Source organism: Phaseolus vulgaris, chromosome 7 (assembly GCF_051622355.1).
Source record: "Phaseolus vulgaris cultivar YP4 chromosome 7, ASM5162235v1, whole genome shotgun sequence".
NCBI classification, from domain to species: Eukaryota; Viridiplantae; Streptophyta; class Magnoliopsida; order Fabales; family Fabaceae; genus Phaseolus; species Phaseolus vulgaris.
In genome coordinates, this window is record NC_143504.1 from 4009894 (window position 1) to 4024043 (window position 14150).

General features: G+C 30.0%; 2 protein-coding genes and 1 non-coding gene across 3 annotated transcripts; 1 reads left to right on the forward strand and 2 right to left on the reverse strand.

The window, feature by feature from the left end:
* Nucleotides 1-499: 499 nt before the first annotated feature.
* Nucleotides 500-6365, reverse strand: LOC137828494 (vacuolar-sorting receptor 1). Its single transcript, XM_068635104.2, has 12 exons — nucleotides 5925-6365; nucleotides 4463-5155; nucleotides 4288-4376; nucleotides 4117-4186; nucleotides 3958-4041; nucleotides 3807-3883; nucleotides 3638-3719; nucleotides 2907-2989; nucleotides 2750-2816; nucleotides 1305-1433; nucleotides 1107-1219; nucleotides 500-921 (listed from the first exon to the last, which is right to left on the reverse strand). Exons 1-12 carry the CDS (start codon nucleotides 6229-6231, stop codon nucleotides 823-825), a joined length of 1893 nt encoding a protein of 630 aa, XP_068491205.2. The 5' UTR covers nucleotides 6232-6365; the 3' UTR covers nucleotides 500-822.
* A 5506-nt stretch (nucleotides 6366-11871) lies between these two features.
* On the reverse strand, nucleotides 11872-11945 carry TRNAN-GUU (transfer RNA asparagine (anticodon GUU)). The gene has a single exon. It is a non-coding gene; the product is annotated as a tRNA-Asn (tRNA).
* Nucleotides 11946-13283: 1338 nt separating this feature from the next.
* On the forward strand, nucleotides 13284-14086 carry LOC150025737 (beta-1,4-xylosidase). The gene has a single exon (XM_090305373.1). It carries the CDS (start codon nucleotides 13488-13490, stop codon nucleotides 13797-13799), a length of 312 nt encoding a protein of 103 aa, XP_090161499.1. The 5' UTR covers nucleotides 13284-13487; the 3' UTR covers nucleotides 13800-14086.
* Nucleotides 14087-14150: the final 64 nt, after the last annotated feature.

Below are 14150 nucleotides of genomic sequence, written 5' to 3' on the forward strand. Positions count from 1 at the left end.
ATCAATAATCTCTAAAATGCATTACCATTCTCATGTGAAATGCTATTTAATCCAGTCTTCTCACAAATAAATAGACAACTTGAATTCTTTGTGTTTATGTTATCATAAAATGATGTTATACAACATATTCTTAATGAAGGCAACGTAATACATATAATGCATGTCATCATTTGATTTGAAAATCTAAAGACAAAAGTGCATCAAACTTGATATTTTTATCTACCTTGAATAAATTGCTTGGTTTAAGAAAAATAATGAAAAAAAAAAAACATTAGACAACAAATAGAATTGATTTGCCATTATTAAACGCAAATAACACTAAAAGCCCACTAGCAATTTTAAAATTTTGAGTTTGGAACCATCAGTAGAAAAAATAAACGTAATTAATGCGAATATTATGTGTGAATATAAACCGGCTGAAAAAAAAATGCGTCTACTTAGCTATTTGTATGCAGGAAATAAAGTGTGGATCTAACTTCTGTACCTGTATACCTATGAATGAATGAACAATGTTGTTAAGGCTGCAATAAAAAAAAGCACGATAGGTTACAATCAGAAGTGTGGAACAAGATGTGGCATAAAGAGAAATCCTAGAATCTAGTGGAAATAAAATAACAAAAAGTATGTCCTAAATTAAGTATACAACTAGCTACATTCCCAATAAAAACGTAGGACAACTATCTAATTCTGAACCCTTTTATTGTCCATATGATACAGTATCAAATTCATGTGCTCAGAAATCTGAACTCAAAAAAGGTACACAATAGGGTAAGGCTTCAGACATAAATATCCAATCCAAAGAAGCTCACAACTTTTCTCCTCTCACGCTCTTTCATCGTTCGCATGATTTACAACCTCTGATTGGCTGTCCAAGGGCATATACTGTGCCATGATGGCTCTGATCTCGGAATCCATGTACGACTGCAAAAACACCAACAGAGAATATAGGTAAATGGTAAGTGACATGTTCTAATATTTGAGTTGAATTTCTAATAATAGGTAATTTGATTGATCTCATTGCATGCCATAATGCTGCATAAATTAAGAATTGAATAGAAAAGGAAGCTAATAGCATCAATAAACCGAGAGAATGTAACTAAGCTTACCCTTATTCTATATTTGTACACGAGGTATGCCCCACCAGCAGCCACAACTAAGCCAACTAAAATAACCCAAAAAGCAGCCCAAGCTGATCTTCCCTCCTGACTCGCAGTTTTACCTGCAGAATACCCAGTTGGAAATAAATGAAACCAACCAATTCAAATGTCATGCAAGTAGAAGAACATCAAGCGTGTTTGACTCACTTATGCAAGTATCGTGGTCTCTTATATACAAAAGATCTCCACTGCAAGTGCAGTCATAGCTGCCCCAGGTATTCTTGCAGCCACATTCAGGGCACTGACAAGCTTTCTTCTCTCTGCATTCATCAATGTCTGCAAGGATAAAACAGAAGAGTTCAGATGTTTTGTTTAGTTTTGATGAAAACTCACAAAGATAATCAACAACGCCCAGGTAATGGATTAATAGTAGTACACAACTACTTAACAGGGAGATGAAGTTAAAATATGGCTTATCAAAGTAATCTCTCTTCTCTCAAACATAAGCAAAAAAAAATGTGTTGGATGTATGTTTCAAATATAAACAAATCTAAACTAAATTCACCTTATTTAATGAGACTATTTCTAATGACCCTTGTATTCTAGATAACAAGTTCCAATAAAAGATAGTTTAGGAAAAAATGTTTATTTTCTAAAAGAAATTAGTACAATTAAATGTTACCTTCTAAACTAGTGAGAATTAATTTATTTCTAAAATTTGAGACGGATTACATAATAGCCAGCTTCACTTAGGATCTATTTAATAAAGCTTCTACAAAATAAAATAAAATAAAAATTGACTTTTTCATAACTTAAAATTAGTCTATATACAAGTTAAAGATAAACATATTGAGAAAATATATGGGAATGATTCAACTAATGGAGTCAATTTTATTTTTTCCTTATTTCTTTTTCCTCAAAGTACTTACGGAGAAACCCGTCCAGTTAGGCCCTCACTGAGACAGCTATACATCTTTCCTACTTTTATACTTTATTTTTTCATTGGAGCTCAACTAATTTAGTTCAAAATGTTCTTGTAGGGAGTTTATGTGTGCGCATAGCAAATCAGCTTGTTATGTTAGAACAGTAGGAACTTACATTTTATGTTAAGATCAGGAGCAAATCTTAACCATAAGATCTTCCCAGTAATGGTAGAGATTGAAACATACGAGCCATGACACTTTAAAACAAAATTACCTTTTTCAAATTGATATGCGACTCTAATTAACATTTAATTTTAATTTTGACCATTCAAGTACTATTATTATAGATCCAAGATCAACTACTTTCACTGTTACACAAAAATGGCTTTAGCAACATACAATACAATCCCTGTACATGTAAACTGAATTTCATCCTCAATCCAACATGATGCCAAAATTCAGTTCATTTGTGTTTAAACAGAATTTTATCTCAAAAACATTGGTTTGGGTGGAAATGAGAGCAGTTGTTTTTCTATAGAGTCTCAAACCAGGTTTGAAAACTATAACCCACATGCATATACAGTAAGCCAGGGATGCTGTGACTATTTCCAGTACATTAGTTTGTGAAATAATGAGAATAACCACTATTGAACAGGATCCAGGGAATACTACAAAAGCTCAATACCAGGAAAAAATAATAATAAAAGATAAATTATCAATATATCTCACCTTCACAATTTTTGACACCATCCCCTTTAAAGCCTGCAGGACACTTACATTTAACCCCTCCATCATCCTGTCCACGAAGCAATAATTCAGTTTCCATTATAGATTTATAAACCCTACCGAGTGAAGTCGACATTCAAAAAATTTAGTAACTACTAACCAAACAAGCAGAATATGCATGTCCATTCCGAGCTTCATGCCAACAACCTCCATTGTTTATCTTGCACCGCCCAGGTCCACTAGCTGCAAACCCAGAAGAAACTAGCTGAATAAAACTCTGAATACATTTAAGGAAAAGGTTTATTATTCTATATGTGTGTATATAATAATACATACATATCATAGGTTTCTATAATTTTATTGAATTGTATACTAGGTCCCTATAATTTAAAGCTAAAAGCTTCCAACAGTATCCCTAGATGCTAAGGAGGAGTCAATCTTGGATAGCAGCAAGTAGTGGTCAACCTTAAAACTGCTAATGAGGAATAGCTGAGGGATGGCCACTATTCTAATTGTTTTGCTATTATTATAATTTCTTATATTGTATGTTATGCTTTGTTTAGTGGTTATTATTACTGTCATCATTTAATAATTTACCTTTATAAAAAATACAGATTTACTAAAACAACAAGGATCTACAAATAATTTACATTTATGAAAATACAGATTTTGTAAACTAAAGAATCATCAACCAGCCAATGCATGTAAATGAGATTAATAAGTAAATATCAAACCCATGACCCACTCTATTTCATTAAGCTTGACATATTTGTAAATTAAAAAACAATTAATTATGATCATGGATAAGTGCTCATAATGTTAAATACGCATCCTTTAATCCATCCTTTTCTTATTCTTTTAAATTACAAATAGATAAGTTTGAATTTTAACCTGCACATGTTGTATAACCATCTCCTTTGAACTGCACACCATCCACCAAGGGGCATTCACATACTCTCCCACGGAACGTATCCTGAGAAAATATTCACGTATATTATCAGGACTACAGAAAACTGAAACCAGGATTGTTAGATAGTCATTTTAATTTAAGTACAAATACCTTGCAAGCGGTGATGTTAGCTGGTTTATCCTGCCAACAACCACCATTATTCGCCAAGCACTCATTTGTCTCCACATCTGCCAAGAAAGAGTTTGCCACTTAGAAAACAAATTGCCTGTTTAATCAGAACTGAAAGAAAGCCAACATTTACCACTGCTCAAACAAACAGCAGGTTCCGTAGTTTCTTCAAAACCAGCACAAATAGCTTTCATAACAGCACCTTTCTCTAACTTTCCTGAAAAATAAAATACTTAAGAATTGGAATTCCAGATCAATATCAATCCAAGAAGCATATAGTACTAGTACAAACCTCGATACTGTCTATTGTTGACAACTAGAGTAGGCAATATGGTAACATCACCTCGTGATCCCTTTCCAACCTACAAACACTAGATTGTTAAAAGTCTATAACAATGTGATACATGCAATTAAATGATAACATGAACTGAAAAAAAAAACAATAAATGTTTTAAAGGAGTACTTGGGCATCTTGCTCTTCTTTCAAAACAGGATTTTCAGAATCATTATTTGGATCTCCCATGCACTTTTCAATCTTTTTAATATCAAGGCCTGCAAATATTGAATAATCATCTTTTAGAAGTAATTATTAACCAACCACCAACGGAAAGCATAATAAGCAACAATGATTCACTTGCCAAGTGATTCAATGACAGCATCTGCACATTTCTTGTTGTATTTTTTCTCCTTCATTGGACATCTAATTTGAAAATCAGTGACATAATCCCACCACACCCAAGGCTTTTTGGTTTCATTTGCCACCTTGAAAACACATAGCTGCCTTAAATTTTCAATAACCACGTCCTTTCCATCATATCCAGTACTGAAATCCTGCTCAGGATCTGGAGCACAATATCTCCCATGATTTATGCACTGGGACTTGCACTGTTTGCTCAATGTGAATGCTTGGGGACAGTACCAAGTTATATAATGGGGCGTAAATTGAGTATAACCACCTTTCTCCAATATCTGCGCTGCACCCTTAAAATCTTTCACAAATTCCATCAACATATCACATTTAACTCCACACTCATCATTGCTGTTGGTCCACAGTTCATACTCCACACGATCATCTGGGTGGGGGACAGCCTCTCTCCAATCCAGATTTACATTGACCATATCCCCATTACTTATGGCATCCTTTAACTTTCCACCAAAACTTTTTTCAATCAGAGCAGATGGTATTGTTATGTTCTCTATGTATTTTGCAGAAGACCCATCCTCTTCAGGAGTGTCCATGGTTATCAACTTTTCCTCGATGTCATCTGCAACAAGAACAGCAGAAGCTCCAGCCTTTTGTGCATTCCAGACCTTCAAAGCAAAGAAGCAATCTGCAAAAGAAAGAACACATAAAGACATTTAGAATACACCCAAGCAACATATCAAGACTTGGTCAAATTTACAGCATGCCCCTTGTGCAAAAGCAAACCACAAATTTGAACTAATAGGTCTTTGTGAATGATTGGACAAGTGTTTTCAAAATTAATTTTTATTTTTTGCCGTGATATGCTTTATATTTCTCTGTCTTTATTCTAAAAAATAGAAGCCGTAAAAATCAGTATAAGGCTACTTAATATTTGTTTCAACTCCAAAAAAAAATTAAGACTAGGAATCAACTCCTAAAAGTAGAAATCGCGAGAATATTTACCTAAAATCATGTTAACAGGGTCAACTCAAATAGAACCAGTCGTGCAAACTTTACTTATAATCATATTAGTTGCTATTTTAACGCGATTTTGTAGAATCAAATGTGAATCCAAACACGCACGAAATAAAACCTAAGACCCGTCATTATCTATCTACCCATTCAAAACAAATAGTGGGGCAACAAAACCATTTTCTCCATAGATACATGAAAAAGCAATACCTAAGCCCCGTGAACCAAACAGCAAGATAGTGTACGTAAACCAACAAAAGAAAACAACTTTGGCTCCCAAGAAGCAAAACATTAAACCGAGAGACAAAAACCCTTCTCAAACAACGCAAAACGGGCTAAAAAAAACCCTCAAAACCACATACAAATTACACCCCAAATCACTACCAACAGAACCTGAAACCTTAAAATCAGACGTGAAAATAGTGGAAATAATAGAATCTTACTTCCTCGATCGAGCAAAACGACAGTGGGAAGAGCACCAGGTTTAGATTTGAAGGAAATCCCAGAGTCATCGAACTCCTTGCAACCCTTTTGGTTTTCCTTAGGGTACACCACGTTCCCAGCCATGCTGCCTCCGTATTGAGGTATCCCGAAGTTCCCAATCGCGCTATCGTGCGTGCCCTTGATGTTGTCCGGCGACGTCACCGTCAAGCTGTTCTTCTCCACCACGAATTTCGCCATTGACGGCGGCGAAAGAAACAGTACCAAAAACCCTAAAAAGACGCAGAACGAAGATCTCGGAAGCTTCATTTTGGGAACACCCAGAGAGCGATTAGGCTGGGTTTCAAGAATTCCAAAATGGGTCAGCTTCAGAGATCGCTCCAAGGGAGAAAGAAGGGTAAAAAATAAAAATTGAACCTTTGCTTTCTCTCAGTTTCCTATTGAAAAAAAAAAAAAGGAAAGTGGGATTTTTTGTTGTTGTTTAAGAAAACAAAAGTGAGTTTACTACTTGAGTTGCGTATTTATAATTATGCGAGGACTTGGAGACGCAAAGATCTTTCTCTGTTGAATTCTGAATTCGAGTAGACAACAACAAAATTCCTAATCTTCTTTCTTTCTTGACTCGTAAGTCTTAACCATTAAGCATTTACAATTTTTATTTTATTTTAATTTTTAAATATATCATCTATTGCATACAATAATGATAATAAAAATAGTAATATTATACAAGTTATTGTATGAATTATCTTAAGTTATGCTTCTTGAAGAAAAAAATATATTGTGAAAAGAATCTTATTATACTTGTAATCTTATGTATGTATACCCTATATCTCTTCCAATAAAAAAGGAGAACGTATTGTGTGAAGGATAGATACCCCGTATCTCAATTCTCTACGCAAAAAGAGGTTTTTGTTCTCTAAAATAATAGTAGTAGATAAGATTAACAAATTAAGAGTAAATTATATTTATATGGTGGTATTTATCTTTCATTTTTGTCAGGAAAAAAAATTAAAATCTTAATAACTAATTAGATATCAATTTAAAAATTATTTACTAATACAAATTAATTTAAAAAATTTTAGTTTTTAAATTTATAAAATTATCTCTAATTTAGTTATTAGAACAATTAATTATTTTTTCTCCTTAAAATAATAGTACTCATAAGATTAACAAATTAAAAGTAAATTATATTTATATTTTCTAACTTATCTTATTGCAAAACCTATTATCACTCCTATTGTTTTCTCTGATTTAGTTATTGGTGGTCTCTATCTTTGATTTTTGGTCAGTCTAAAAACAGGTGCAAAATTGCAAAATATTGGTAGTTAAATTAGATACTAATTTAGAAACTATTTAATAATAATAAAAATTAATTTATAAAGTTTTTTTTAATTTTTAAAATGGTCTTTAATTTAGTCATTAAATCAACTAATTCTTTTTTATCTCTAAAATTAGTTTTTATTTCATGATTTTTTAATGTAAATAATTGAAATATTTGTTTAGAAAGTTAACCCTAGGATAAATAAAAGATTTTGAGTCTAAGTTTTTAATGATGAAATGATAATTATCTTCATAAGGATTATTTTGTGATGAATATTTGTTAGTTTGCTTAATTGATTGAGTTTTTTTTTGTGAAATGTGTCAGATTGGGTTGAAATCAAGGTGATTTTGTATTGACTTCATTTTGATTTATGGATTTTCTAGAATTGGGTTTTGAAAGTTATTCCACTCTTATCATATGAAAATATGGGAATATATGAAAATATAGAAGTAAAAATAATAATATAAAGGCATTTGTGAGTGTATATACGCGTGAGAAGTTTATTTATTAATGTTAATTTTGTGAATTATAGTTATTAAATTTTTATTATTTTAATATCTCTTTATTATTCATTATTATAAAATCATTAAATATAAATTAATTTTAAAAATAATAAATATTTAGTTATTATATTAACTAATTTAAATATTATTTTAAAGAGTAAAAAATAGATTGATATCTAAACTAATTTTTAAATTAGTATTTAATTTACCATCAAAGTTTTTAACTATCAATTATTTATATTTTAAACTTTGTACTTAAAATCACATTGTTAACTAATTAGATACCAATTTAAAAATTATTTATTGAAAGACCATTTTAGATACTAATTAATTTTTTTAATATTTAATTTAGTTAATATAACAACTAATTATTTATAGTTTTAATTTTTTTTATTTAATGATTTTTTATTATTTAATTAATATTTAATTGTTTTAAAGTATTATCTATTTCAATTAGAGTTAAATATTTGGATTGTGAACTTTACTAATTTCAATTAATTATATACTATTTTAAGTGAGAAGATTCAACTTTCAAGTTAAATCATAATTGAGTATTTAATGTTTAAGTGGTAAAGATGATGCATCAATGTTTTATTTTCTAAGAGTTTGACTGTTGACCATGGACAATCAAGCAAAGAGACATATGTTACTCAAACAACTATTTAGACTTTGAACAATAAAGATTGTAAGTTAAAGTGAGATGTGTCACTTAAGCTGTTTTTTTTTTTTTTGAAATACACGTGTTTATTGTATTTAGTTTATTTTACATGTCTATATTTATATAATTGTATGTACTTATTTATTTTTGTATTTTTGTGGGAATTTTATGTTAGGAATTGGAAGGAGATGAATTGGATTGATCTGATTAATAAAATAGATAGATAGTAAAGTATATGAATTGAGATATGCAATAATTTTTTTTGGATTAAAAATCTATGTGGTATTAAGTAAACAAATTTATTAATATATTTCATGTATATTAAAATACCAGAAAGTAAAATATAATATTTGTATACTAACATGCTTAAATAAGTTAAACATAAATTATGTGATTTCATGAATTATGATTATATAATTTCCATAATACACATTAGCGCAGAAATGCTAATCAAATGTGGTTATTTTATATTTATAAATGCGGCTATAGAGGCATATTTGATCAACACGCATTCATAAATAAAAGAGATACAAATGCAGTTATTTCAAATAGCCGCATTTGTATATTCTTCTGAATGACCTGAAGGTTTTAGTGGGTTTAAGATTTACAAATGCAATTTTGGTAAATAACCGCATTTGTAAATAGTGTTTTTTTTAAATGCAATTTGTATTGTTCCTAAACCATATAAATTTATGTTTAAAGTGAAATTAATTTGATTTACAAATGCGGCTATACAAACAACCGCATTTGTAAATCAAAACGCTTTGATTTATAAATACGATATACAAATCAAATTAATTTAAAAAATACATGCAACCGCGTGGTTTACGAATGCGTTTAAGCACAAAGTCGCATTAAATAAAGAACGTTTTTTTTTTAATATATTATGAGATTTACATATATGTAATAAAAATCAGATAAATCAACGCCCATTTGGTAGAAAAATATTTGTTCATACCAAAAAAATTATGATATACTGAAAAGTATAATTTATAAAAAAAATAACTCAATTTTGTTGGTTTGATTACTTAAAAATATTCCTAAATATATTTATATATTTTTGAAAATAAATAATGTATTATTTTATTATGAAAATAATTTATTATCGTATTAAATATTTAATAAGAATAATATCATATTTTTTTACAAGATTTTTAATTTCAACTCAGAAATTAGATTTATATTTAATCAAAGCCATTATAAAAAAATATGATTTCATAAAATATAAATCAGTTATAAAATACATAGTTTCTTTATCTCAAATATCTCAGAAAACAAAAAAAAAAACTTCAATGTAACCTTTTTTTTTTCTCTCTCACGACCTTAACCTTCGTCTTCACATAACATTCTAGAGCTACAACTAGAGAGTACAAATTGTTTATTAACGGTCCACTGGAAAACTAAAATTTGTCTCTCTAATAAATACTTGTTAAAATACACGATAAGAAAAATCAATATTTTTTATGTAATAGAAAATACAAAATCTAACAATTATAAAATACAAAAACACAATTTGTCATAAAACATTATTTTGTCCCCAGAATATATTATCCTATTAAGTATATGGGTTGAAAGTAAACAATAACTTGTGGACCAGCCAATTTCAAATCAATGTGCATTATTATTGAAACATAAAACATATTAGATTGGGGCCAAAACATATTAGAAGTGGAGGATGAAGCAAGTGCTGATAAGATTAAGGTTTCAAGTTGATAGGATTAAGCTGATAGGATATTTTATTCTTTTAATACTTTTTTTTTATATATATAAAACTTACATAGACATTACTATCACTATTAGTATGCTACTTGATATCTCAGCTATTAGTATGCTACTTGATATCTCAGCTAGACTGACACCTCAAGTAACAACAATCATTTGCTATCACATGAAAAAAAATATAATTAAAATACATACATATATATATATATAGAAGAACTAGACCAAAACTCATATGTTAACAAAACGATATATAAGTAGACTATACCTATTAATAAAGAATTTTAAGAACAGAATAGATGGAAGTCTATTATACCAATGAAAGTATTCTTTTAATACTTTATCACTAGATAATGTACAATCTTTAGACACTAACAATGAAGTATTAAACTTTAGGTGGAAGGTTTCCTTTTACATGGTATCCACAATCTTAGTGCCCATGACAGACATGAACATGAGAGACAACATGAGTAGAAATTTCCCTGGAAGATCCTATAGGTTTTACAATGGTAGCTCCCTCTATGAATTTGGTCATGGATTAAGCTACTCCACATTCTCCATGTATGTTGCATCTGCTCCCTCCACCATAATGGTTCAAAACACATCCATTTCTTAAGCACATAACATCCTCTCTTCCAACTCAGCCACCCAAGTTGAGTCTCTCTCTTATGGCCAAGCTGTTGACATTTTTCCTCCATAAATAGCCAGGACTTGACATTTTTGCTTGTCATTGGTGTGAAGTGTAAGTCAAAACATGAATAAACGTAAATTGAACACATACAATTTATGTTCACAAATAGATCTTATCATATCATGATTCTCACACAATCATACAATCAAGAAGGAATAGGCACTTACCTTGATCCATGAATGATCCTAATTGAGCAGTTACTTTATCTCCTTTATCTCAATCTATCTCTTGCAATTCCGTTCTTGTCATACACTTTCGTGATGGTTAACAGTGAGACAACTATTATTTGCAGAGACAGAACCCTATAGCCTTTAGTATCCAATCTCCATCAGATGTAGGTTTTCATTAGGTATATCATCAGATATATATTTCTCACACTAACCAATGGGCCTTTAATTCTATTATTATTATTAAATCATATTTGGGCCCAAAGCCCAACCTCTAAGTTATGTGAGTCACTTTATAGAAATTAATTTCCATAATTTCTTACATGAAATTTCCATAATTTCTTACATGAAGAACAATGGATCCTTAAATGGATCACTTGTAGTGCTAGTGTTTCTGGGAGCCAGCAACTTCAGAGCTGGTGACTGGTGCTCCAATTAAACAACTTATAGGATTTGAAAGAGTATATGTTATGTGGGGATGACAGAGTTTGTGACAGTGAAAATTGATATATGCCAACTGCTAAGTAGCGTGGATAGTGATGGCAAAAGAAAGTTAGTAATTGAACAACACACTATTTTGATTGACTCCTCCAGTGAAACCCAGGTTAGACACCATATGGTTGTGTGATAGGAATATAAAGCTGCATAAGCAATGATGAGTTTGACAACAGTTTGTGAAAGTGGAAGAGTATTTATGTATGATCAGATGCTATATATATATATATATATTTTTTTTTTTTTAATATATAGTTAATATTATATACATAAGTAAATAACTATTTCTTAAGTTTTTAATTAGTTGTGGAGGGTATATAACAAATACAAATAATAAAATAATTATTAACACCAACGAAAATAAAATATAAAAACTTATTTGATGCAAAACAAAACGCTAGAAGAAGGGGTTGAACCTTCGACCTTGTGGTTAACAGCCACACGCTCTAACCAACTGAGCTATTCCAGCAATTGAGAAATCATCGAAACAAAACTAATTTACTATATACATATGTTGTAATTTATTATTAAAAATGTTGGATACTGGTGCCAAGCCTTTTATTTATAGTTTTTTTGAAGACCATATACCTTTGATATATATATATATTTATTTTTATTTTATTTTTCCATTAAGGTAAATATTTATTTTTGTATAACTAAAGGTTACAAATAATAAATATTTTAAATTTATAGCTATAAGATTTGTAATATATAAATTATATTTTAGGTTAGTATTAAATAATTTAAATTGAGCCTAAGATTATTTTATTTAATATTTTTTAATATTATTGAAATTTAATTGATCAATGAAAAATAAATAGGGTAAAATAAAAGTAATATAAGATCAATAAGATTAAATACAAAAAATCATGATAGCTTGAGTATATAATCTATATTATAATTAAAATTTATAAAAAATCGACATTTATGAATACATAAATTCTATTTTGAATTTGTGATACATAACATATATAGTGATATAAAGGTCTTTGAGATATTATTATTAATAACATATTAAACAAAGAAGAAAAAAATTGATAAGAGATTAAGAATATAGAATTCTAAAAGTACATTCTAATTAGAGAAAAGCTTTCAAAAATACAATTCTTAAAAGCACTTTGGTTTAACACAACTATCTTAATTTATATAAAGATAGTGAGATCATTTTAAGAATATTGTTTGTTTACAGTATATAAATAGAAAGTTGTTAAAAATTGTATCATATATTTTAGTGATTCTTCTTGCAGTTTCATGATTATGAAAACCAAAGCTTAATGTTGGGTGGTTTTGCTTACCACGCGTAATGTGACAACCACCTGGGAAAATTCATACAGTCAAATTATTGAATAACAATAACAATCATAATTTTTAAGATAAGAAGAACAGTGGAGTTTTCAAACGTATAAATCAAAATTCATAGTCAGAGTTGGCATCCACACAACAATGACAGCCTTAAAAACCCAATTTCCGTGTCAACATATTCAAACAATCCTCAAAAGTCAAAACAACTTTTCTTTTGTTGGAAGGGATATTCATGCATCAATTTTATTTACCATAACGGATAATATAACCTAATCATATAAAATAGTTTTGCGTGGCTATCTAACAGTAATAAATCATAAGTTTTTAGTTAACATCAATAAAAACAATAATATTTATGTATTAATTTTTTGTTTTTTTTCGTTTATAGAAGAAATATACTACTACGTGTGGTTCTTATTTTTATAAATAAAAAGTAACAGAGCACAAATATTTAAAAAAAAATGGAAATAAAGAAGCGATAGAAACGAAAAACATGTTTTCTTCTTAAAGTGGCAGTGGAAGGATATGAATGGAATAATCTGCGTTGACAAATTGAGCTGTGAAATCTTTCGCACTCCACCAATATAAATATGTTCTGCATCGCAACCTTCAACACAGAAAAGCAAAGCTGAGTTTGTGAGAGAACAGAAGAGAAAGAGAAAGAGAAAGAGAAAGAGAAAGAGAAAGAGAAAGAGAAAGTTAAGCGCATATGGAAGGTTTGATTCCGTATCTCATTCATGCGATGAAGAAGCAGAAGCCTCATGCTCACCGCAGCTATAGGAGCTTCTCCCATTCTGAAAGCTCAACCCGCAGCTACCATTTGCTGTTGGCATCTGATTCCTTCACAGGATCTTCTCACAGGAGAACCAGGTCTGATTTTCAGCCTCCCACAAGTGAGTTCTTAGAGCAGAAACATGGTGCTGAGGGATTCTTGGCCAGCCCCACTACTGCTGTCATTGCTAATGCTACTTATGCTGCCCAACCCTCTACCAATACCACCAACATTCGCCATCGCAAGTGACATCTTCAACATCCATTTTGTTTTCGACTTTTAGATATTATATGTCTCTTTTAAGGTTTGATTCATTCGTTTGAGATCATGGGTGACTATCAATTGTAATTTTATTGTGTATTTACTTCTGATCTTGTGTAAGCTAATTTCTAGGGGAACGACACTGTAATCAAGAGAAGCAAGTCTCTTTTCTTCGGTTACAGACTAAAATTCAGTAATATTCGGTACAAAATGCTTTGTAAAAATTCCGATTGAATTTGCTTTCCTATTTTGGTTATAAATTATGTTTTTTTTAATTTTGGTTTGCTAATTTGGTTATTTGGAGGTGTCAAAAGAATAATTTTCCACATGAACCCTGAG

Coding starts and splice junctions, on each gene's coding strand:
- LOC150025737 (XM_090305373.1), top strand. CDS start 13,488: ATGGAAGGTTTGATTCCGTATCTCATTCATGCGATGAAGAAGCAGAAG.
- LOC137828494 (XM_068635104.2), bottom strand. CDS start 6,231: ATGAAGCTTCCGAGATCTTCGTTCTGCGTCTTTTTAGGGTTTTTGGTA. Junction 4,377..4,462: donor TGCTGTCATTGAATCACTTG/GCAAGTGAATCA, acceptor CAATATTTGCAG/GCCTTGATATTAAAAAGATT. Junction 3,884..3,957: donor TGCTGTTTGTTTGAGCAGTG/GTAAATGTTGGC, acceptor CTTTCTTGGCAG/ATGTGGAGACAAATGAGTGC.